General features: G+C 36.6%; 1 protein-coding gene across 3 annotated transcripts in view; it reads right to left on the reverse strand.

The window, feature by feature from the left end:
* TPR (translocated promoter region, nuclear basket protein) overlaps positions 1 to 25,615 on the reverse strand; it is a 62,763-nt gene that overhangs the window by 17,821 nt on the left and 19,327 nt on the right. For all 3 annotated transcript variants that reach the window (XM_070940964.1, XM_070940963.1, XM_070940962.1), the window contains exons 16-39: positions 25,075 to 25,214; positions 24,821 to 24,969; positions 23,289 to 23,451; positions 22,223 to 22,357; positions 21,749 to 21,889; positions 20,407 to 20,575; positions 19,620 to 19,786; positions 17,784 to 17,936; positions 15,975 to 16,091; positions 15,041 to 15,244; positions 14,729 to 14,913; positions 13,950 to 14,097; positions 13,196 to 13,333; positions 10,346 to 10,477; positions 9,296 to 9,426; positions 7,823 to 8,033; positions 6,716 to 6,862; positions 5,745 to 5,943; positions 3,972 to 4,177; positions 3,075 to 3,136; positions 2,763 to 2,971; positions 1,576 to 1,848; positions 946 to 1,094; positions 194 to 277 (exon numbers count right to left, since the gene is read on the reverse strand). In XM_070940964.1, coding sequence (XP_070797065.1) covers positions 194 to 277; positions 946 to 1,094; positions 1,576 to 1,848; positions 2,763 to 2,971; positions 3,075 to 3,136; positions 3,972 to 4,177; positions 5,745 to 5,943; positions 6,716 to 6,862; positions 7,823 to 8,033; positions 9,296 to 9,426; positions 10,346 to 10,477; positions 13,196 to 13,333; positions 13,950 to 14,097; positions 14,729 to 14,913; positions 15,041 to 15,244; positions 15,975 to 16,091; positions 17,784 to 17,936; positions 19,620 to 19,786; positions 20,407 to 20,575; positions 21,749 to 21,889; positions 22,223 to 22,357; positions 23,289 to 23,451; positions 24,821 to 24,969; positions 25,075 to 25,214 — 3,812 coding nt within the window. The remainder of the gene's footprint in view (positions 1 to 193; positions 278 to 945; positions 1,095 to 1,575; positions 1,849 to 2,762; positions 2,972 to 3,074; positions 3,137 to 3,971; positions 4,178 to 5,744; positions 5,944 to 6,715; positions 6,863 to 7,822; positions 8,034 to 9,295; positions 9,427 to 10,345; positions 10,478 to 13,195; positions 13,334 to 13,949; positions 14,098 to 14,728; positions 14,914 to 15,040; positions 15,245 to 15,974; positions 16,092 to 17,783; positions 17,937 to 19,619; positions 19,787 to 20,406; positions 20,576 to 21,748; positions 21,890 to 22,222; positions 22,358 to 23,288; positions 23,452 to 24,820; positions 24,970 to 25,074; positions 25,215 to 25,615) is intronic.

Genomic DNA, 25,615 nt, shown 5'->3' on the forward strand with positions numbered 1-25,615 from the left:
TGAGTATTGGAGGATTTTTTGTAATGCCTATGTAAAATCCTCTTATAATAAAAATTATGTGAGGGTTGGAGGAGCTATGGACACTATTGCTGGAGAGAAAAATTGATAAGTAATTCATTCACATGGATATTTCTGCATGTTGTCACAACATACAAATAAGATGTGGAAATTGTTCCTGCAATCAGGAACTTACTTCGCCAATGGAATCCTGTGAATCCTGATTGTAAGCCTGAGCTTCTATTTCTCCGTCCGTGCTCTCTTCTGCAGTTACTTCCTCCTGAAATATAAAAATGTATGGCGTTAATTGGGTAATGTTAAGATCATATACACTACACATCAAAAAACAAAACAACCCCAGTATTTTACAGTAGAGGCTATTACTGTAACTGTAATAATTTGCAAATCTTAGTTAATATTGCTCCTGATCCATGAATACCAAAGTCAAACCTTTTAAAGTTTTAAATAACAGCTTTCACGGTAAGTTGTTAATATTGAAGGTATTTAATTATTAAAAACTGGTCAATACAAACCACTTAAATCTGCAATCACTTTGTTACTTGACATTTGATATCTGACAAATGAATATATAAGACCATTTTAATGACAAACATGGTACAGGTAGTCCCTTGACTTATGACCACAAATTTAACCCAAAATTTCTGTTGCTAAGCAGAACAGTTGTTAAGTGAGTTCTGCCCCATTTTAGGACCATTCTTGCCACAGCTGTTAAGTGAATCACTGCAGCTGTTAAGTTACTAATATGGTTGTTAAATGAATCTGGCTTCTCCACTGACTTTGCTTGTCAGAAAGTCGCAAAAGTAGATGACATGACCAAGGGCCAGACAATTAATACAGTCTGATATTCAAAATGGTTGAAAGCCAATATCTAAGACTGCAATATTTTTTCCTTGAGATGCTCATAACCCAATAGTTCCCCTTACAAACCTCTGGCCCAACTCTCTGCACAGTTCTGAGTTTCTTTGCAAGAGGCAGATCAACCATTTCCTCGGGAATCTGTTCTGAGTTTTCAACAGTATTCTCCTCTTCTTCCTCTCGTGCTCGTTTGGGCAGAGACGAACTGGGAGTAGCTGAAACTAAGAGAATAGTGTTTTCCTTTAGTCAAATACATTAAAGATCGAAGAAAAAGAAAAAAACAAACAAACAGTAGCTATGGAATTCTTCTTTTGATGGACAGTTTGGCTGCTTATAATCAACAATTCTAAAATGCTGAAAATACTTGCTTAATTTTATATTACATTGTCAACATTTATATCATAACAAGGTTGACTCAGCTTTCCAACCTTCCAAGGTCAGTAAAATGAGGACCCAGATTGTTGGGAGCAATATGCTGACTCTGTAAACTGCTTAGAGAGGGCTGTAAAAGCACTGTGAAGCAATATATACTGTAATTCTAAGTGCTAGTGCTATCACGCAATCTTTCCTAATCAGGGAACAATCTAGATAGGTTTCAACTCCCAGCCAAAGTGAGTTTTTTTTTCCTGAATATTTGAGAACTGAATCTAGACAACTGAAGGCAGAAGGTTGATGTGCCTTCTAGGATTCCAGAAACCTAACCTGTGCCAAACACTGCCGTTGAGGTAGAAGGTCTTTCCATCTGGGAGCTCTGCACCACCTCCATGATGGCTGGGGACGGTTCTTGAGCCGTTGGTTCGATCTGAGGATGACTCTGTTGGGTAGGCTGTACGAAAGCCGTGGCCTGAGACTGCTGCTGAACTGTCAATATGGGCTGGGAAAGAGATGTCTGCACATTGGGGCTCGTGGAACGCACGGATCCGCTTGTGCTTCCAAAGACTGGAACGTGTTCAACTGGTCCTTCTGACTGCATTGCTGAAATGAAGTTAGGACACTGGTCACTTTCACTGGTCATTTTAATGCGTAAGGTGAGGGCTGGAATCTCGGCTCAGAATGAGGAAAAAAATCTAGAAGTTATGTCACCTCATTTTTAAAAAACAAAACAAAACAAAAACAGTGATGTTGCTGACCGAGTCAAATTAATCTATGTATATTTCAGTTTCCTATCTTCAGGTAACTGTTATACTGGAATATGATTCATGTTAATATAGTATGACATTTAAATATTGAGACAAGCATCTCTTACAACATTAAGATTTATGAATAAATATGCAACAAAAAGGACTAACATTTTAGCTGTTGTCACTGTGAAATGCGTGCTGTTTTCAACAACAAGGAACAGAACTTAGAATTAACAGTATTATTTTTCTAAGATGTTGTTATCCTTTCCATCATTAAAATGAGTTCAGATTACAGCCCATCAAATGATGTTTTTTTCAAATTCAATTTCTCATCTTTTCACACTTTTAAAATGCTTTTTAAGTAGATTTTTGCAACAATGCTCAAATATTCCTATTTTACAAGATACTATCACAGAAATCTTTAGACTTTAATGAAAAGATTCAGGATGTATAAAATCCTTGAATTAGGGACATCCTAAGTATTATGATGGGGGATGTTATAACCTTTCACTCATCAGTGGTTTTCTCAATCTCAAACTGGATATACATTTGCTTTCTTTAAGCAATTAAGGGGCTTTATATAGTGCTGTATAATAACAGTTGGGCCAACCTTTTGACTTTGATCTAGTTTTCTAGAGGTTCAAAAAAACATAGGTTTTTTTAAAAATAAACTATTAAACTATTTTTATAAACTTTACAAATAGTAAGCACTTGTTTATTATGTCTTTACATTTATTTTTAATTCAGTACGTTTCAATCAGAAATTACCTTCCTGAGTCTCCACTTGTGTTGTTGGCATAACGGTGGCCGTTGGAGTAGTTGTAGGATTGGTGACTGTAGCAGGTGTAACCATTGGACGGATGCTAGCCCTTGGGGTGGGCTTGTTCCCGGGTATGGCAGCAGCTGTCACTTTGCTTGGGGTAGACACAACAGGAGTTGGCTTGATGTTGGCTGTTGGTGGATCTGAAGTACTAGCTCTAGAAATAATCCAAAATGATACGTTGGTGGGTGTTTTAAGCATTCTAAATTAAGTTTAAGATGGTTTGAAAAGTATAATAGAAAAAAAAATTAAGAACTCACATTCCTCGGTCACCTGCAGCTTGAGTTGATTTAAGAGTGATCTGCCTTTGCTGTTCTGGAGCCTAATGATAAGAATTATTAGTTTAAGCCAGAGGAGGCAAAAGATAACCATCAATATATCGGTAGTTAAGTTATTCATTTAATAAATTTGAATACTGCTACCTATTATAAAATCTTGAAGTAGCTTACAATCAATAGAAATTCCAGGTTAGGGTGATATGAGGCACGGTGGCACAATGGTTAAGAGTGCAGTACTGCAGGCTACTTCTGCTGACTGCTGTCTGCTTGCAATTTGGCAGTTCGAGTCTCACTAGGCTCAAGATTGACTCAGCCATCCATCCTTCTGAGGTTGTTAAAATGAGGACCCAGATTGTTGTGGGCAATATGCTGACTCTGTAAACCGCTTAGAGAGGACTGGAAGTGGTATAGAAGTCTAAGAGCTATTACTATTTATCCTGAGCCTTTATTGCAATCTCATCAAATATTTAATAATATTTAATTTCTGATTTAATAATAATCAGAAAATGTATGATATTTGCCCACATATATCCTCAAGTTGGATAAAACATAGGCTCCTTGCATATCAGTTTTAGTCATTCAGGAAAGAACTGATAATTTCCCCATATTAAAACTATTCCTGGTTGCCTTGGGATAGCAGTCTAGAAAAATAGACTCCAAAGCAATCTACTAATAAAGGAGAATATCTTTAGCTCAGGGTTGAGATGAGGGGTCCTTAATGCTCTTTGACTTTGCTTTTTCTTCCATTACCCAACCTAGGTAACATCATCAGTACTATTTTAGTCAATCTCTTTCATTAAACTTACGCAAAAGATGAAAGGCAAAGAAAACATAAAAATATCCAATCTACAGAAGTTTTGTTTAGCACAAAATATCTACCTTATTAATAGATTCTGGAGGCTCATCTCGCTGTTCGTGATGTCTCTCTTGTTGCTCTCTGAGTTCTCGCTCTAGACGACAAATTCGGCCTTCGTATTGTGATTTAAGTGCACTCATCCGAACTTCTAACTCTGTCTTTTGTTCCTCCAATGTGCTGCTCTTTTGCTTCCATTCCTCATTTTCTTTAGTCAGCTGATCTTTTGCCCCTGGATTAAAGAAGAGAACAAACAATCAATCACTTCATTTTGATAGTGCTTAACAAAGTATTTTAGTAAAGAGATATATATTTTTGAAGGACTCTTAGCCAAAATATGAACTGGACAATTTTATAAATGTTATAAACTTCCTTCTTGGAAGAAGGAAAGAATTATATGCCTCAGTACTTGCTGTCCAAGGAATGCACAGAAGCATTCTCCAACACCATAGTTCAAACGAGTTGATTTTCCTATACTGTATAGCAGTGATGGTGAACATTTTAGACACCGAGTGCTCAAACTGCATGCGCACGCATGCCCAAACGGAAAGGTGTGCGAACATGCACATGCACGGACATGCGCAAATGTGCATGTCCGAAGACCAACTGGCTGGCGGGAGTCCGGCAGCGGGGCAAGAGGTAAGATCTTTTTCTTTCGTGAGCTTCTGTTTCCTCTTTTGCAGGGAAACAGAAGCCCACAAAAGAAATGCCACGAAGATCTGACCTGGGGCGACAATGTGCATGCCAGCAGAGAGGGCTCTGCGTGCCATAGGTTCATCATCACGGCTCTATAGAGTATGCTCTATGTAGGCAAGCTTAGTTCTGTCCAGCACCCTGGTCCTCTCCTAAGCCATATGCTTGATTTAAATTTGGGGGTGGGGAGGGGGCACTGGTTTGAGGATGTTATTTAACTGCTTACTCTGGGACTTTCTTGCTCTAGCAGGAAAATCCTTGATCTGCTCCTTCCCTGTACCAGGTAGGAACCACTGGACTATCATTTTGGAGGAGCATTGGTAATGGCACAACCTGCCTGCAACTTCTGCCCCTTCCCTCCTATCCCTATCTCCACAATGCTGGCACCATTTCTTTGTGGCTGTAAGGGGAGTAGTAGTATTCCTGCTGTCCCACTTACTGCTTTCTCGTTTCTCTGGTTTAGAAAGGCCTTCTCTTACAAGGCAAAAGGGAGGAGGATGCCTCCTCCTTTGTAGTGGTCCAATACTAACTTCTAAGGATTTCCTCTTGCAGAAATTTTCTTCTTTCCTCCTTTCCCATAAGGATTGACTCCAGATTCTAAAGATGGCCAAATCTGCCACTCTCCTCTGAGCAAACTATGCATAAGCATAAACTGACATACATTTCCTACCAAGGGAAAAGAAGTTCTTGGCCTTGTCTCATCATTGGAAGAGAGAGTTAATCTTATAGTATTGGCTCCACTGATGTGACAATTTATTTATTTATGGGACTTATATGGCTTCACATAATGATTCAGTGGCTCACAACAATAATAAAAGATAGCTAAAAACAAAAGTATCCCAAATCTCTCCTTTCTCTAGTTCTCCTTCCTTCTCTGTTCTTATTAAACTTCTTCCAAGAGAATAGCAACTGTGATCAATTCTAGTCTGACAAAGACTCTTCTTTAGTGTTAGTCCATATGCTATTTCAGTTGAACAATCACTTGAAAAACCAACAGTAGTTCCCAAAAGCTAATGTAAATCAAAATCAGATAGTGAATCTTCTACAAATTCACTTATTTAAAATGGCATTTCTTCTAGAATTAAAAACCTTTAAAGCCAACTTACCTGCCAGCTGTGCAATCCTCTGCTTGGCAGCCAGAAGTGTCTTTTTAGTTTTCTCCTCTTTTTCAGTGACTTGTTGTCTGAGTTGTTCTTCCTGTGTTGTTTTTTCCTGTAGATCTTGACGAAGGCGGGAAAGGTCTGATTGCAGCTGGGATATTTGCTCCTGAAGATTCTTTACTTCAGTGTCCTTCTCTCCTAGAGTCTATGGAAACCCAGGCATGAAACATTAGGCCACTGCAACTTTCCATAGCTGATGGATTGGTATAATGCTAAGAATTCTTCACATAAACCTGCTACAAGAATCTTAAAACGCCCTATAGCTTGCTATTGATCAGAGTTCCATTTTTTTTTCCATGATATAATATACCTATGAATGGATTCTATAAACCTTTTTTCTACCATATAATTTCCTTAAAGGACTTAAGGTGCCCAGAGGGAAATCTATTTTATTCTCATAACCACTATTTGTGGAAGCTTAAGCTTTAGTGCAGGGGTGTCAAGCTCAAGGCCCGTGGGCTGGATGTAGCCCGCAGGGTGCTTAGATCTGGTCCGCAGGGCCACCCTAGAATCAGTGAAGAAATGGCCCGTGATGCCTCTGCCAGCGAAAATGGGCTTCCGAGTTCCATTTTCAATTGCGACGGCCTCCTGCAGCCCTCTGCCAGTGAAAATGGAGCTCAAAGCTCTGTGTTCGCTGGCAGTGGGCTGCAGGAGGCTGTTGTGGCCAAAAACGGAGCTCGGGAGCCCATTTTCACTGATAGAGCGCTTGGGCCACCACGAGTGACGTCAAGCTGGCCACACCCACCCTGGCCCCTGAGGTCAAACACAACCCTGATGCAGCCCTTGATGAAATCGAGTTTGACACCCCAGCTTTAGAGGCTTAAACGTGACTTAGTTTTCGAGTGACAAACTCTACTTCTGTTTTGCTAGAAAATGCATCAGAGCTGCACAGATACTCCCCTTGAAAGTTCTCTTACCTTCTGTAGACTTTCAATCTGCCCCTCTAAAGCTTTTATTTTGACCTCAGCTTGGTTTAGAGCCTCTTTCATCTCCTGATGTTCTTTGTCCGAAATATGCTGTTCTGGCTTCTCTGCAAAAGCCTGTGTGGCAGTCTCAGCAACCATCTACAATTTCAGACCATTAATAATAACGTTTGTACAACGATATCCAGCCTTATACATGCTACTAACATCATACAGAACCTTCTGCATACTGGGCTGCCTTCTATACTAAAGCTGTGGAGATGAAATTCAACGTTGCAGGTCTATGCAGAATAACAAGAAAGCTTCAACTGCATTGGAAATTTTTATTTTGTTTTGTATGCAGCTAGAGCCTAATATTTTTAGCTGCTTTGGATAGTAAGATGAGAGCATATACATTTAATAATCAAATAGCTAAATAAATAATTCTTCCTCTAGTGTTTGGGATGTGGGAGATAGACAAACGAACAGATGCACATGCACATAAATATACACATACGTACATATATTTTACTTCTCTTGTTTTCTGAGGAAAAAAAACCCATATTGATAGTTTTCAACAAAATTACAGCACATGCTTAAAAGACTGGGGGGTAGTGGTGGCTGCATGAAGCCCATTTAGCCATTACAGAAGATCATTGAGCATTTCAGGCCCTCCACATAGACTGGTTATTTCAGAAGATGGATATGTGTTTGTGAGTTGAGGAAAAGGGAGTTGAGTTTGTGAATTTTGTGAGGCTATAGCCTAAGGTAGCCAGCACAATCAGATCACTGTTACAGAAAAAGGATGGGAAAGAGGAAACATATGTCTAAAGCAAAAGAAATGGCTTCTTTTAAGTATCATGGAAAGGATATTAAGGAAATCCAAAAGGTATCATCAATGTTCAGTGTCGCTGAACACCTCTTAAATATACAGATTCTCTCTCCTAGGGTAATTTAAGATTTAGTATGTAGCTTAATCACATTGACATTAACAGGAAGCATGAAGACTAGACAGAAGTATGACCACTGGTACCCATCCAGACTACATAAACCTGAAAACTATCAGGTGCTTCTAAGCTATGCTGGTCAACTTTCACAGACCATGAATGGCAAAAGCCTTACCTTATCATGCTGTGCTTTCAGCTCTTCATATTGAGTCTTGTAGCGACGTCCAATTTTCTTGACTTGAGTTATTGTCTTGACTTTCTCTTGGATGTCTACTACTTTCATCTCCAGGTCCTTTTGAAGGTTTTCTTTTTCTGTTTTTGTTTTTGTTAGATCTTCCCGGAGGCTCTGCACCAGATTCTGAGTTGTTGTCAGTGATGCATTTGTTCTTAAAATTAATTGAAAAAGAGTTAAATACAAATGAATACAATATACAACTGCTGTACTTTTTAAAATTTGAACAATTTAAATGAATATTTGGTTTCAAAGATCCAGTTAAAAAGTTTCAAAGAAATGTTAAACTTTCAGATAACATTTATCAGGCAGATAAAAATCTAATATCTGCAGGAAATATCATTTACCTGTAAACAAGAACTGGTGGAACCACAAACTATACAAAGTAATAGAAAATAAAAAAGCTAAAGTGTTTTGGGACTTTAGAATTCAAACAGGGAAGCACCTGCACATAACACTCCAGTCTTTTGTCTTAAGCAGACGAGAAAGTCTGCTTAAGAAACTGGTGAAATCAGAAAATGCAAAGATCTGTAAATAGAATTAGAACAACTGTGATAAAAGAAAGCAAAGAAGGTAGGCTCCTTAGGTGCAATCCCTAAAACGTCTGGAGCACCACTTGAACACCATTGGCTTTACAAAATTGCCACCAATCAATTGCAAAAGGTACAATTTGGACCTTACTTGGAGCAATTTACACCCCGTGCAGTTACTTTTAACACCAGCAAACAACAACATCTACCTACTCTAGGGCCTTGAGAAGGCCCAACAATGGATAAAATGCCAACCAAAGGAGCATTTGGTCTGCTTTGGTCTGAGTTTAGGAAATCTGTGATTTTGCTCAGACAGCAAAGGTCTTTCCTGGGCCCTCTTCTCCTGACTCTTAATACTCAACTTCTGAAAAGTGAGTGATGGAGTAGTGGGTCAGGAAAGTATGGAAGAATATAGTGACAGTATTCTATGCAAATGTTATTCTAATCTGTCAAGAAAACTCTGGTTCCAAGTCTCCATATACCTCATCTTTGGAGCTGGGCAAAGATTTTTCTCATCCTGTGATTTGAGATAATTTAATTGGAGATGCAGGGGAGTGAAATGAGGATGTAAAGCATTTGTTCTACTACAAAAGCTTTTCAGCTACTATCATATTGTTCAGTTTTATCCACATTGCAGGAAGGAGGGAACGATCAAACATGGAATACCAAGAAAGCAAGATGCAGTATATTTAAGAAATGCAATACAAGAGTACCACTTAGGCAAGTGGAACAAGAACATCTAATTCCCCACAAGTAAAAGTTGAACAAACATAGATGTGATGATGTTTTGAGCTCATGTAAAGGAATACAATATATTAGTTTTCAGAAAAGATCTCACAGTATCCTAGTGTTTTTTTCAGATCATAAGGCATTCTTTAGAAATCACCTTGCAATTTCTGCTTTAAGCCTGCCTATTTCTTCACTTAGCTGCTGAATGCGTTTGTTGTTCACCTCCTTCTCTGAAAGAAGCTTCCGATATTCTTCAACATCTGCATCTTTTTGTTGGCTCAGTAAATGCTGGAAGAGAACATTAAACAATCTTAAACTTAAGGCAGATCTAGTTTTAATTTAGTACTCTTGTGCATTTCAGAAAGTGAAAGAATGTAAAAGTGAAACCAAGACTAATGTGGATCAAAATGACCACATCCAAAGGGTTTCTTCTAGATCAGCAGCCCCCAACCTTTTGGGCACCAGGGACCGGTTCTGTAGAGAGATTTTTCCACGGATTGGAGGGGACATGGTTTTGTGCGCTGCCTGCATCCTGCAGATGGGACTTCACTTGTTTGTGCAGACTGGTTGCTGGCATGCCGTGGACCGGTGCTGGTCCATGGACTAGGGGTTGGGACCCCTGTTCTAGATACCGTGAACCAATGCTATAAGTAAGAGATTCAGGGGATTTAGGCTACAAATCTGATACGTAAGAAGAGAGAGAGGAGGAGGAAGGGAGAGAGGGATGAGGGAGGGAGGGCAAGAGGGAGAAGGGGGGGAGAGGGAGAAGGAGAGGGAGGAAGATATATACTACTACTTCCTCACCACATATAACTGATACTTTAGAAGAAAAAATCTTATGAAGACTAATACTTTATAACTTTAGTTTTAGGGGAATTGTACCCATGGATATTCTTAATTTCTCAAATAATCTGCACCCATGAAACTTCTCACATTTCATTATCGTATGAAATGTGAGAAATGAGAAATAATGAAATGTTAAGCTTCTTCATACCTTAATTGCTTTCTCTCTTAATTTCATTCTTTTCTATATAGCATAAGGTATATCACAGATATAGACTCACAACCCTCAACAGTAACTATTAAAAAACTTTTTTTTTTACTTTTGTTCTCTCGTTCTTCCTATGTTTTCAACCATTTTAAAAAAGCAACTGTTTTTAATTCTATAGAAACACCATGCATGCTCTAGAATCTAAAAGGAGCTCACTTGAGTCCGGGCTTTCCATCGTTTGACATCCTCTTCCAGCAGCTTTTTCTCTGCTTGAAGCATCCCACTTTTCTCACTGAGCTCAGCATTGGATTCTTGCAGAGGCAAGATATCAGCTTCCAGTTTACGCACCTGAAATCATCATTGGGGAGAATTACTTGGAGCATTGTTTCCCCATACAGTCAAAATACATCATTTGTTTTTGTTTGAGAAAATAAATAGCTTGTTGTTTTGTATCTTTTAATATTTCACCCGTTTGGGGGACTTCCGGGTTGGCTCCGCAGCACCATTGACGGTCTTTTTAGACCGCCGCCCCCGTGATTCCGTGGAGCCGTTCTGACAGCGTTAATCAGCTGTCAAACGGCTTGAAAATCTCCCCTTCGGGAAAAGAAGGGGAGGAGAGCAGGTGGGTGAGGGTAGAGCTCCCTGAAAACCCCTGGATTAATTCCAGGGGTTAGGAGGGTGAGAGCTCCCCGTTCAGCCCACTGAAGCTCCGGATCCGGGGGAACTCTGTTTTTTTTTACAGAGCTAGGTGTTGCGTCCAATTTCTGCTGTCAAACAGAAGATTAAATGATTTCAAAAAAGCAGGCGGAACAGAAGCAGGAGGACAAGCTTTTTGCAAGTATAACACTTAACTCCGGGGATACAATGTTTCTAATTGGATTTTCTGAGCTGGAAGTTAAGATGGCGTTTCTTTGTTGCGATTTTAAAAGGGAAAGTTAGAAAAAGTTTTTGCTAATAGACTCGTGCTCAGAGACTGGTTTTAAGTTGCTGGAATAGATTTTGAAGAGCTGTTTGGGAAAAGATTGTTTATAAAGAAATTGCTGAATGCTGCTCAAAAGGATGGCTCTGACTTTATGATTTTATGGTTGTGGGAAGAAAGAAAATTTCTTTAAAATAAAATGGCTTCTAAGAAAGGAGATCTTGAAAGTGCTGGATGCTATTTGGAGGTGTCAGAAACGAAACAGTTGTCTGATTTACAGAGTTGTAAGGATTTTGATGCAGAACTTACAGAATTTATAAAAGAAGCCATGAATAATCATACTGCAGCTATAAGTAACCAAATAGCAATTCTTAAAGGGATAACAACAGAAATGACTGAGGAAATCAAAACAACTACGGAGCATGATGACAACTCAGGAGATATTGCAGCAGAGAGGGTGGAAGAATTTTCTCAAGAATTTTCGAGCTTACTCTCTGCTCTTTTCGGAAAAATTGATAGAATCCTTCAAAATTATGACTTGGTTTAGAAAAAAGTAGTAAATGACCAGACTTTCGAAGTTTCAGAAGATGAAGGAGACTTGTCAGTGGCATCTATACATTTAATAGAAAAGAAACAATTGAACTTTTCTTCACAAACTCTTGACAAACTTTGGTTTTACAGACGAAGGAATGAACTGATTTATATAAGCATGAAGAGGCGATTTGGGGGCTCTAAATCAGAGGAAACTTTTTTAAAAAGGGGACAATTTTTGCAGTTATATCAACCTCAAATTAAAATGAAAAACCTCCTCAAAATAGAAGTAGGAGGGATGCAGAAAGATTGGAAAAAATATAAAAAGAAAGCAAGAATGGAAGATTAACCTTTTCTTTTGGCTTTGTAGTTGTTCTACTCATGGTTAAAAATGATTATGTTGTAGGTATTATAACTACTGAGGGGGGAAAAAGTATAAAGTTAAATATTGATTTTTAAATATGATGTACTAATGGTTGATTAATCCTTTTTGGTTTTTTAGTTTATGTATTAATGGTTAATTATGTTGTTGATTATCTTTTAAATTTTAAAAATTGGAGGGAGGAATAATGAAGGGGGGAAATTTAGAAACTTAAAAAATGTAGAAATTTAATTAGTGAATATCTAAGGTTTATTTTTTGTTATGAGATTTCAAAATAAGAAACCAAGAATGGAAGATTATTTTTTTTTTTTTTTTTTTTTTGGCTTTGCAGTTGTTCTATTCATGGTTTAAATTGATTATGTTTTAGGTGTTATAACTACTGAGGGGGAAAAAGTATAAAATTGAATATTGATTTTTAAATATGATGTATTAATGGTTGATTAATCTTTTTTGGTTTTCTAGTTAATGTACTAATGGTTAATTATAAAAATGTAGAAATTTAATTAGTGAATATCTAAGGTTTATTTTTTGTTATGAGATTTCAAAATATCTGAACTTTGAGAAAAGTAGGAGGGGGAAAAATGTTTTTAGGTTTGAATGTTTAAGATTTGTTAATGGTTTTAAAATTCTTAGAGTTATTGGATTACATGTTACTTTGTGTTTATATAAAGGGAGGTTGATGAAATTGTAAAAGGGGAGTTAAGGGGTCTTGGGAGTTATTAAATCTTGCAGTTAGCTAGTTTATTTTAGCGAATGTTTGGTGAAATCTATGCCCTGTTTTTGTTCTGGGAAGTCGGGGGTGGGGGGTGGTGAGGAGGGGTTGAAGATTGAGTTTACCAAATTGATTTTTTTTTCTTTTTTTCTGATGATAGTATGAATGATTGTTTATATTGTATACTTGTTTGATCAGAAAATAAAAACTTTTTTATTAAAAAAAAAAAAATATTTCACCCGTTTGTTGGTAAAAAGACTACGGTTATAACCGTAGATAAGATATAAATTTTAAAGGAGTTTTTATATTTTCCAACTTTCCACAAGTCAATAATCCGTTCTTGTCCATTCTGCAAAATTTAGGAGAACGAAACAGTTTTTTTAAAATAAGTACCAATAGTGCAATATTCTTTCAGGGTCCTGAATTAAATGAAAATTATAGATTTATAACTGTATAGGCAAAGGACTAATTCAGAGAATTTGTTTTAGTGGTTTCAAGGACAAATTTAAAATTCATACTAACTTTTGCTTGCATTTGCTGAAGTTCTTGTTCCAATTTCTCTTTCTCCTCTCTTAATATCTTATTCGTTTCTATCAAAACATTCATTGTCTCTGTCTTCTTCATTAACTCTTCATGTTGAGCAATTGTTTTTGCAGTCACCTACAATACAATGCAATGTTCAAATCCAAATATATGTGCCAAATTCCTAACTTGCTTTCCATTTTCAGTTTTTCATCTCGAGAAATGATTACTTATAAATACTCCCAAACGGAGGTCATACAAGAAATACAATGTAGAACTGAATAAGATCCATACGCCCAGAGAACTAAGCCTTCTCCTCCTCCTCTTATAATTCTCATTGCATGCATTTTCTGTTACAGAATCTTATGTAGTAACAAAAATTCTAGGACATTTGTGTACTCAAGTTCAGAGCCAACTATTATATGTCAACCAGACACATTTGGCTTTTACCATTATTCTACACATACAGTAAACCATCTTCCAAGAGAACTTGGCACCAATTATATACCTTCTTAGACAAATCTCATGATTTTTTTCAGAGAATCATTAATTTAGTTTTTCAGGTTCATGTATCTGGCATTCTTTTATGTACCAAAAGTAGCATTTCTGAAAACAAGTCAGTGGTATTGTCTAGATATTATTAAAGCGATATTTCTTGATAATATATGCGGTCTCGTAATAAGTTGTAATGCTTGTTGGTTGGCTCAGAACCATCATTAAAAAAAAGGATAAGAAGGAATGTGTGGATACATACTTGTACTTTCTCCCTCTCTGCATTCAGACTTTGCTGCAGCTCATGCAGCTCTCTTTCTAAATGTTCCACCTGCTGGCGGTAGCGTAAGCTCTCTACTTGTGCAACCTCAAATCGAGTTTCTGCAATCTCCTTTTCTCTGCGAATAAACCTGTCATGGGGAAAAAAATCCTAGTTAACTTTATAGCTCTCCAAAATAAGTCTTGATGGGGGTTTTTTTGGTCCACAAATCTAAACATTTAGATATTTTAATTTAAAAAAAAACTTTGAAATTTAAATATACACCTCTAAAGAAAAACAGGTTTGTTATTCACCAAAACTGGGATTTAGTTTTGGCACCATTGCACTCTAGATCTGAATACGTCATCATTATTTTGGAATGAAGGATGAATGATTGAGTTGTCCTCCCAGTCCTGGGCAGCTTGCATTAGTGGGTATATGAACAAGAGACAATCAAACCTCAAATAAGATATAAACTAGATTTGGAGTGGGAATTTAGATTCATCTCTCAATCATAGATCCTTATGATCACACAGTAGTTAAATAGGTATAGGGTATAGGGTAGAAATTCAAGCCAAAGGAGATGAAGACAATATCATTGAACAATATTTGTTCAATATCATGGGTCTTCTAACAGCTACGCTGGTTCGAAGATATTTTCATGTTCAACTTCTCACACACTGCGTGCAAAGTGAGCTGCAAAATGTGAGTATGGTATGCAGTGGTACCATGCAAGCATTAATCAAAACTGTATTAGATCAACACATTGAACTCAACAATACCTGAGAATTTCTACCATTTGTTCTTGTGATTTTCCTTCTTCACTGAGAGACACATTCAGGGCTCCTGACCCGCCTTCCTTCATTGAAGCCATCATCTTGTTGCTCAGAGTTTCCAGCTGTTCGTGCAACAGTTGGCTTTGTTTCTCTAAGTCTTCACAGCGAGACGCAAGCTTAGAAGCTTCATCCTAGGAGAGAAGACCAAAACTGATCATCCCAGAAACTTAAACAAATAAATTTGAATTCCAAGACTAGGCACAGCCATTAAACATGCCAGTAGCTAGAGTCAGGAAGAAGAAAAAAAACACCCTTCACCTTTAATGCTCTTTCTCGTTCTTCCCATGAAGCTCTGCTCTCTCGCAATGTGGATTCTGCTTTTTGGGCTGCTTCCTCTAATTGCTGCTTTATTGTGGAATTCTTTGCAACTTGCTCCTTGACAGCTTGTAAAGCTTCAACGTCAGAAGAATGAAGCATCAGCTCCCGTTCATATTTACTTTGAGCTTCAGCAGCTATCTTTGCCTATAAGAAGCCAGAATTTTCACTGCTTCAGAGTTTGTAAGAAATTCAATGATTCAGTTTCCTTAAGGTTGCTTCCTAATAAAGAGATTTATACTTGCTGGCTAAGCGAAATACAAATGTATCTATGTAGAGAACAAAATCACCACCAGCTACAAAATCACCATCAGTCACCATAAGTTCACCATGAATGTTCCCCTAAGATTTTGATATAAATGTTACATTAGAAGAAAATAATTTCTTCTAATGTAACATTTCATTACTGAAAAGGGGTTCAGTATTATTCAAAAAAGAGTGCAGAGGACAAATAATACCAAAACAGAAATAATATATAACTGGATACTCCCAGAAACATAATGTACAAGTTGAAGTCCAATGTTGTATGCATGCATATTATTTCACCATTGATTTATGTGTATGAAAACATAATGGGTGGTCAAAAAGCCCCCTGTTGATTTATTAAGGATCTGTGGGTGGAAATAAAAGCTGATGTATTCAATCTCTTTCAGACTCTCAAGAAAAAAAAATCATTCCACATCACAGAACAGCAACAATAACAGAACATTTAATTTTGAAGCGTCTTCTGCGAGACGGAAAAATTAGTGTTAGAATGCTTTCTTCATAATTGGTGTACACTTATTACTGACATGCAAAAGTGACTCTAAACCATTTACCCAATTTAATCAATACTTAATTCAACTGCAAAGGTCAGTCAAACATCTGAGAACCATACTTGCTCTTGGCAGTCCCGTTTAGCTTGTTGTTCATTGCTGAGTGCCGCGTTTGCTCTCTGGAGAGCTTCCTGAAGTTCAGACTTCATATTGGAGAGGTTTTTCTTTAACTCGGAAAGCTACAAACAAAGCATCAAGGGTCAAATTTTCATTTCTTTTAAAAAATGTTTATCTAAAAGAATAGTATAGACTTAGGTTTTAAAATAACAATGATTAAAAATGTCCTGGACTTGCCTAACTTAAGGTAAAGTATTTTCAGCACTTTAGACAATAAAACTCCTTACCAAGAAATATAATTAATACATTTCTGCTTACAGATATTCCCAAAGAAATATTTTTAATACAGGACTTTTTAACATACTGCCTGCCTGCAAACTGTCAGGGTAGAAGTGAATCAAGAGGCATTTATGTTATCACATCTTTTTTTTTGTGGTGGGGGGGTGTCTTAAAATGTTCTTGTGAAGCTTGCTGTTGGAGGGGATTCAACTGAATCATAGATATTTAGCTTTGGGATGAGACAGGGTCAGACAACCTAAACTTTTCCATATCTGCAACCAACCATTTGCTGTTCTTCGGCATACTTCAATTTGGCCATTCTCATACCAGATTTCTGATCTGTGAAAGATCAAACTACAGGAGAAGCAGATTGATGGAAAATGAAATCCGATACTATTCTCAGCAGACATGGAAATACACTTTTTCCTATAAATCCTTAGACCTTTGAACACAGTGACTGAAACCATCATTGAATGAATCTTTCTATTCTATAAACAGAACACAAATTGCAGATAAAAAGTATCTGGATCTCTAAATCTTTTTGTGCAAGCCTTTTTCTGCTGCCACAAGTTTTAATGAGTAAATTAAAGCTATTTAACCCTTAACCAGCTATATACAATGCCAGGTATACTCAAACAGCCAGATGCAAGGTCTTTGACCCCCAAAGATAGAAATAGATATACAGATACTCATTCTGGCAAGAGAAACAGAGATAGAGAGATGGACAGAGAAAATTTCAGAAAGAGAATATAATATGAATGAATATCATGATTCATTTTGATTCCAATTGCTAACATATTCATATTCAAGTAACAGAATTCAGCTGAAGCTGATGGATGTTTCCGTCAGTTCGGGAAACAATTCTCTTCACTCTAAATTTCCATAACTTCCAAAATCTCCCAGCTGAAATTGCACTGACAGTAAAACGGCCAAAATTCATTTCCCTCACTCTTCTGACAGAAAACTTCCCTGGATTAGCCTCCAAATGTTTTGGAGAAACATTTGAAATTGTTAAAAATCTGAAAATTAGTTTTATCTTAATTGTGCTAAAACGAGCAACAAAGTGCTTGATTTTCAGTTCTTCCACAATTCCTTGGAAGAACATAATACAGGATATACAGGATGACAAATAAAAGCAGAGCAACTTCCCAACATCTAAAATAACATGTCCTTGAGCTATGTGCAAACTTTGAAAGCAAGGGGTGTTCCAAAATGTTTCAACAAGAAAAAAAAATGACGATCCAAAACAGGAACACTTAGAACTTCTTACATGTTGTCCATATACTACTTCTCTTTTCCGGTTATTTGTTTATTTATTTATTTGGCAGTATTTATATGCTGCCCTTCTCCCGAAGGACTCAGGGCGGCGAACACAGGTTAAAAACATACAGTGATAAAATAATAAAATCCCGTTAAAACCAAATTAAAATCAATAAATAATAAAACCCAAGAATCAGCATCAGCCCATTCGTTGGAATAGCCAAGTGTACAATAACAAAAAAGTCTGATGCAGAAAAGAATCATGTTAGTTATACCTGCTGTTCCATGTTTTCTATAGCTTTACGTTTTTCATCTTGAAGCTCCTGTTTTTCTTTCTCAGCCTCCATTAGTTTCTTCTCTAGCTGGGAATGATACTCTGAGGACTCTTTCAAGCGGGTCTCAACAGTGGCCCGAACCTCTTCAGTCACCTACACAGAAAGATGGAATCAAGATAAGAGTATATATAAGAGAAATGCATCAATGCAATTGTATTTCAGGTTTCTTCAGCATGGAAAGTGTAATTTATGTATCTAAAAGACATTTCTATGGCTCCAAATTGACTTAGCAGCTAGTCTTCTCATAGCCTGAGGAATATTTTTCCAAGGTCAGCTACAAGTCTGAAAAACATTCTTGGAATAATAGCATGCTTATGCTTTAGAGTTCCAAAAACAAGCAAAATACCCATATAAATAAAACATTTGGAGAAAGGCAATGCCACCACAACATTACCTATGTGTTCTTATCCCATTTTGAAAATATATTGTTTCAGATGATTCATCTGACTCAATCAACGAAAAACAGAAAGAGGAATGTAAGGGTTAGACATATTGCAGCATCTGATGAAGTCAGGCACGCCTTGTGAAAGCTTATACCTTTTATTTTTGCTTAGTTGGAAAAGGTGCTACCATTCTCATGATTTCTTGCCACCATAGGCTCTCTTTCTACAATGCATTCAGAGGCAGCAGGCATTCAGAGAGCATATGTATTTTATAAGGGATTATATCCAATGAAGCTAAATCAGTTTACAGGACATACAGCAATTTTTGCACGAAGCATTCACTTCTTACTTGTCTGTTCACTGCTATCAAGGTGGCTTACTACATTCTGAAAAGCAATGTTGAAAAGAACCTAACAGAATAATTAACCAGTCAAAAGTTTAGAGCAAAACAATTAATTTACTCCACAGCCTTAAAAAGAAGTATTCTGCTGTACCAAAAGAGAAATATAGATAATTTTGGAAACATACTTTAAAGTCAAACTAACTGTTTTTATTTATCATCTGTTATGTTTTCAAATGAAATAAGAAATGACAAAGGGTTAAGTGGATGAAAAAAAAATTTTTTTTTGATGTATCATTTTTTTTACAATATGGATGGGCAAACTCAGCTTCCCCTAATGCTGCCTTTGTATTTTCAAAAGCCCTTTTGACCAATGAATAACTGTTACCTGATATTTTGAGGGGATAAAATACATGTGAACTATGGTTCAAGACTAAAGTAGGCTTAATCCATTAAATAAATGTATCTTCAAACCAAGGGGAAAAACCAGCCAAAAATGCCAGCCCAATCCATTGGTAGGATGTTCCACCAGCTACTTTACATTAACCAACTACTGAAAGACTTGATCATTCCCTTCTTCCTTCTGCCAAATTAGGTACAGTCCTGGCCCACAAAGATTGGCTAGTTCTAGCTTAAAGCTAGAAAGAACAAGCTGTCTGAATTTCATCTGAAAGCAAACGGGCATTCAGTATCACTGAAACAAAATATAGATGATACAATCAGGAAGTCTTTCATTAGATGGCAATCTGACTACAACATTCTGAAACTGTTCAGAAATACCTTCTAAACATATCAGAATAACTTCCTAAGGATTGAACCGACCCTGGTCATGGCCATTCAACCCCAGATTTGTCAGATATAGGGGACAAAAAATGATTGTGGGCAGTCAGGAACAAGGCTGAAGGGCCAAGTGCTCCTCTGATCCTTAAAAGGAATACTTTTGTCTTGTTACATGCATTTTCCTGATGAGAAAATTCTCAGGTGGAATTTCATCAGGAAAACAAAGTTCCATAGCTGAATTATATTTAGTGGATAATATTAAAAACATATTACCTGCTTTTCTTTGTTAAGGGATTCTTCAAGGCTCACAACCATAGTTCGGTACTGCTCCACATTACTTGTGGCAGTCTTCAGCCTCTCCTTCAAATCATTAACTTGGTCATCAGATTGCCTCAATCGACTTACAAGATCATCCACATCCTCTCCAATACTAGACTGACCTAAAAATTTGGAAGCAATTATTAAATAGGGATTTATTATGTGAAATAATAGCACATTTATAGTACATTTTCTTGAAGTACATAATCTTTTCTCAATGGTTTAATAACTTCCAATATTTATTCATAAAGGCTTTTTAACACAAAAAAAGAAAAACTACAATTAGCAAAGAATGTTATGAAATTTAAGTGCTTATGAAGCTGGCAAACAGATAAAATTGGCTGTAGCCGTTTCACTCATCATACAAAGCCAGAAACTAATTTGGTTTACTAATTGTAAACCAACATAATGATCCTCCCACAACCCAGGAAAAAAGGGAATGTCAGTCTACCATTGCGTAGGCTATAGCTCAGTCTGTTTAACAATGCAATATCTTTAACTTCCACAAAACAGTATACAGTAACACCCTACCAATTATCATTTTGGGCCAATGATAAATTAAATTTGAATTGCATCGTTTATTTTAAAAGCCCTCACAAAACAGCACCATGAAAGCCTTATATTCAGCTTCTTCAAAATATCTCTGGCACGCTGAATTCTACTCATCATGCTGAGATTCCTCTTCCCTGGTTCTCACATTCGGTATGGGTTCTAACTGGCAACACACCCTTTTCCCCCTTACCTTGGCCAGGAGCTCTCTGCAATGACTGAGAAGCTATTTGAGCTTCCATATTGTGGAGCTGCTGCTTTAATGCTGCTATCTCCTTTTGAGCATTCTTCAGCAGCTCTTTTGTATTAGCATGAAGATTCACTTCAGTCTCACACTGTCTTTTAGCATCCAGGAGGTGAATCTGAGAAGGAACATCAAGTACCTTACTTCACATTTCAGCACCACATTTCATTTACCCAGAAAACAGTTTAAAGTGCACTCTTTACCTAAATATCAAGATTGTTTTGGCCTTTTGTCTCAAAAATATACTCAAAACAGAACATTTAAACTTACCATCTTTTCATTGCTAAATAAATATTAAAAACTCTTTACCCCAAAATGTAAAGGTGTTGAGATTTTCTTAGCAACTGAAATCAATCATTCCCCAGATAGAAGGCTATATAATTTGTGTGGTACAAAACACTGCATCCACTGATATAAAAGCACTACAAGATTTAGTGTTCAAAATATCCAGAGAATATTATCTTGTCTCCCGGTGGTATAGAAGAAAACCTAGGGCTAGAGAGCACTGTTGTAAATACCTGGCTTTCTTAAGGAAACAGAACTGAAAGACAGGAGAAAAATATAATACTTCTCCAGCAGCAAATGAAGGGCTGGAAGTCAATAGAGATATACAATGTTCAGATACAATGAATCCTTTTACAAGATGATCACAATATGTAACATCACAAGTACAACGCACATAATGTGCCTTGGCGTGATCCTGGCTACCTATGAAACCAGATGACAAACTGAACAGAAGCGGAAGCAGGGAAAAAAATCCTACTACTGGCAGGGATGATCAAAATATCTAACACCTATGCCAGAACTCAAATAGTCATGTTGGAGATCCATTAATATATCTCCATCTCCCCCCCACAAAAAAACCCCCAGTGGAATAATGTGCATTCCAAATGCAAATAAGAGTAATTTTAAACAAACTTTTCTATTTAATAACAGAACTCCTCCTGCTCATCCTCTCAGCAAGAGAGGATTGTGATGGAAAGATGTTTTAAATGTGTTCACTTAAGTCTACATCAAATTAAATTCATTGAACTAAAATTTTTAAAAAATTATATTCCATTTCCAAACCAAAATAACTATAAGGAATCTTTTGGATTCTGCTTTAGCATTCTGTATACCCTTAAGATACTAAACCAGAACTTAACTAAACTTCCAAATAAGCTTAAATAAATAAATTCCAAATAAGGAATTTATAATATCTTGAATTACAAATGGCAAGATGCCTTCCTATTAAAAGCGACTACTTAGAAAGTCATCCAAACATCTAATTTCTTCACTTTCCAATACTTACATCCTGATTTTTGGAAAGTGTGTGTCTTTGCTCCACCTCATTTTCCAGTTTTTTCTTCAGCTGGGCTATTTCTCTTTCCAACTTCTCTATTTGATTATTGAGCCTGTGTCGAGTTTCTGTCTCCCCCTTTTCCAAAATTACCTGGTAAAAAAATACATTTTGTTATGCAGTCTTCCTGCCAAATGTTGTTTATATTCAAATGTTGTTTATATTTATTTACCAAACATAACCAATAACAGCATTACAGATCTGTAGCATGTGGAACTTAATGATGCTTCAGGATGTTTTTGGTCCATATCATTACATATTGTGGAGAAGTGTTTCCTCTATCTCAACAACTTTAAAATGTGTGGATTTCAACTTCTAGAATTCTGGGAGATGAACTCCCAATGTCTTAAAAGTCACCCAGGTTGAGAAACACTTTTTAAGGAGAATAAAGAGAGAGAAAAAATAATGCAATACAACTGAACATACCTGAATAGATTGCAGATTAGTAAGGAGCAGATTTTGTCCTCTATGTTCTGCTATTAAAGATTCTTTTTGCTGAGTCAAACGAATTTCGGCCATTTTAAAAATATCTTTTTCCTTTTTCAAATTCTCTGCTCTCACCTTAGGAAGAGATATTTCATTTTACATTAATTAATTCAATTCACATCCACATTTTAAATCCAAATTCATTGTTCAATATCTGAATACATTATGTTAAAGTAAATTGAACCAGCATGTAATCAGCATATATCAGTATAAACAAACCAGTATTTCAAAGGAGGTTAGTTTAGTGAAAGATTATAATAACTCTATTTTATTATGCTTGTATATTTATCTCACACTCCTTCCAAATTCAATTTGGCTTATGTATTATTCTTACTTTTAAGACTATATATTGTTTACTCTTAAGCTGTTTCACAGAAAACCTACAACGGTACAAATTAATTAAAATATTAAAAATAGTTAGAATAATTAAAATGATCTGTTGTTAAATGCACGATAAAAGAGTTACATTTTCAAAGTCTATTTAAAAGGAAAGGAAACAGTTAAAGCTTTTAACTGTTGAAGAGAGTTCCTTCAACAACATTTGGGACAATTACAATGAAGACTTGAGAGTATCTGCAACGAGTCTAAGATTGTACATGTGCAAGTTGCTCTTTAAGATATCCTTAAGACTTTTCATGGCTGAAAGGAGATTTGGAGCTGGGCCACTTGGGCCAAATGTCTCTTTATGTACTGGATCCTATTTATTGATCACAACAGCAGCAACATCACTGATGATTGTTACTTAGTTGGGTAATGCAAGCAAACAACCAAGCTCAGAGAGCACCAGGAACTCCACAGTTCCACCCTGAGCCTCAGATATTAGTTGGATGGTTCAGCCAATTAAGTCTGCTGCAGAAAAACTGTATTTCAATCCTTACAATCCTCCACAGTCAAAATAAAATATTTCTGGAGGATCCCGAATTGGAATTAAACTAAAGGAGGCTTATTAGAAGTCTTTGCCATTACAAAATAAACAATACTGTAAAAAATAGCCAGTAGCAATCACCTCTGCAACATTTAATTTTTCATTGGCTCCTCTTAATTCTTGAGTCATTGTGTTGATGATCTGTTCTTGCTTTTGAGTAGTTGCTGACAGCTTCTGAATTTTCTCATGCAGTGATGTGATCTCTCGCCGATATCCCTCTACATTATCTTGCAACATCTCATAACTTCACAGGAGGAAAACCATTCCATTGTAATTGATGGAAGCAGAGAAAGCAGAGAGGAAAATCAGAAAAAAAAATTTTTTTTAAATGTACAGGGAGTAAACAAGGAGAAATGAAGTGCAGAAATAAGTTACTTTGCGATAAGATGGGCAGCCTATAAATTTGTGTGTGTGTGTGTGTGTGTGCGCGCGCATTATAATGGGGAATGTTTTCTGTTCATGGTTTCAACAATTCTAGTAGTAGCAGAGTACTTTTATTATTAAAATTATTAAATTATTAATAAAGTATGCATGAAATAAAATAAATCTCTCTTCCATTTTTTTTCTCTCTGTAGTCATAACCACTGAAGAGTCTCCAAGTTCATTCAGATAACCTGAGGTGTTTTTTGAAGCAATGATGCGCCTTGCGCGCCACACATGCACACACAAAATCTCAACTTCGTTAAAATATTTTTAATGGTCAATTTAGTGTTTGAGAATACTGAAAGGTAGCCTGCCACTCTGAATTAAGAAATGACCTATTCAGACAGATACAAGCAACATCCTAAATTCTTCAACAACATTTTCCCCAGTATTTACCCTAGTAATTATTTCAGAATTATATCTGTGATATGTTAATCACCTATGGTAATTGGCTAATGTATGAAAACAAAAATCAAATAAAAGCAATTTGATAATGAAAGTGAAACAGAAATTATAGAGAACTGAATTCTATTCTAGAAATGAAAACTTTTCAGTTTTTCCCACTTCCACCCAAAAAGAACAAATTATTCCCTCTATGAGGGGGAACAGAAAATACACATTTATTCCCTATGAGTCTGGGCCTTTCACTAGGTACAGTGTATCCATATGTGTTAAACACAATCTCATGTTGAAAACAGTAGCTTGAAACTAACCATGATCACCAACACACAGGTTTAAGTATAGCCAAAAAGAGAATAGAACGGGGAGGGAAACAACAAAAACCAAACATATGGCATTCTCAGTTCCAAAGCTTAGATGATGCTTTGATGGCGCAATGGTTAGAATGTGGTATTGCAGGCTGATTCTGCCCACAGCCTGGAGTTTGATTCTGATGGGGGTCATGGTTGACTCAGCCTTCCATTAATAAAATGAGGACCCATTGTTGGAGGCAATATCTTGACTTTATACACTGCTTAGAGAGAGTTGTAAAGCACTGTGAAGCGGTATATAAGTCTAAGTGCTACTTCTAGTGCTATTGCTATTGATGTTACGCTGACCAAATACATAATTTTCAAACACTTTTCCAAGAAATTTGCTAATTGAAACTGGAATTTTCTTAGTAGTAGTGAAACATGCTAAATCAATTGTGAAGGGATTTCTTTTAATGAGTGTTCCTGATTTTAGCTTACCGCTTAGAGGCAAATTCAAGTTGGGTAGAAATCTTTGTATTCTGTGACTTCAAGTCAGTAACCTGTTCTTGAAGCTTCTCATTTTGTTCATTCAGCAGCTTGTCATTCTCTGCCTTTTCTTTCTTATAGTTCTCAAAAAATTCCTGCAGCTGTGGAGTGTGTGGAATAAACAAAACCATATAGAGGTAAACAGAAGGCTAAACAGAAGAAAAACATATTTGATTTTGTAAGTGTGTGAAAAGCAAAACCCATACCTGTTTAAGAGCAGCCTTTGCTTCTGCTGCTTCAGTTGACTCGATCACTGGGACTGATGTTGGAGTTGAAGCTGGAAGGGAACCTGACAGGCGCTTAGGGGTTGATGTCAGAGACAGGTCCTCAGGCAAGATGCTTGAAGCTGAATTATATCAAAAAAGAAAATTTGGAATCCATGGAGATTGTACGGAGTTCAGTGTCCTGAACTCACAACATCCCACTGAAGTCAGATAAGAGAAATCCTAACCCAAGGGGATCTAAAGAGATTTATAATTGGCTGAAGAATTGAACCCAAACTCCCTTGTTTTAAACTAACAATCAAATCACTTGAGCATGCTAGCTGTGAGCCTCATACATGGGCCACATCACGAGCTTCCCAAACATTTAGTTGGCAAAAGGCATGCTACCATCAATTTTAAAAAAGTGGTTGAGGCCAAGACAAAAAATAAATCTTGACTCATTTATTTATATCTAAATGTAATGAGAATCAAAAACAATTAATGCAGTTACTCTCTACTCGTGTATTTCATAGTTTAGTCCTTT

Source organism: Pituophis catenifer, unplaced genomic scaffold (genome assembly GCF_029215685.1).
Source record: "Pituophis catenifer annectens isolate HBS135680 unplaced genomic scaffold, rPitCat1.0.hap2 SCAF_3, whole genome shotgun sequence".
Classification (NCBI taxonomy): domain Eukaryota; kingdom Metazoa; phylum Chordata; class Lepidosauria; order Squamata; family Colubridae; genus Pituophis; species Pituophis catenifer.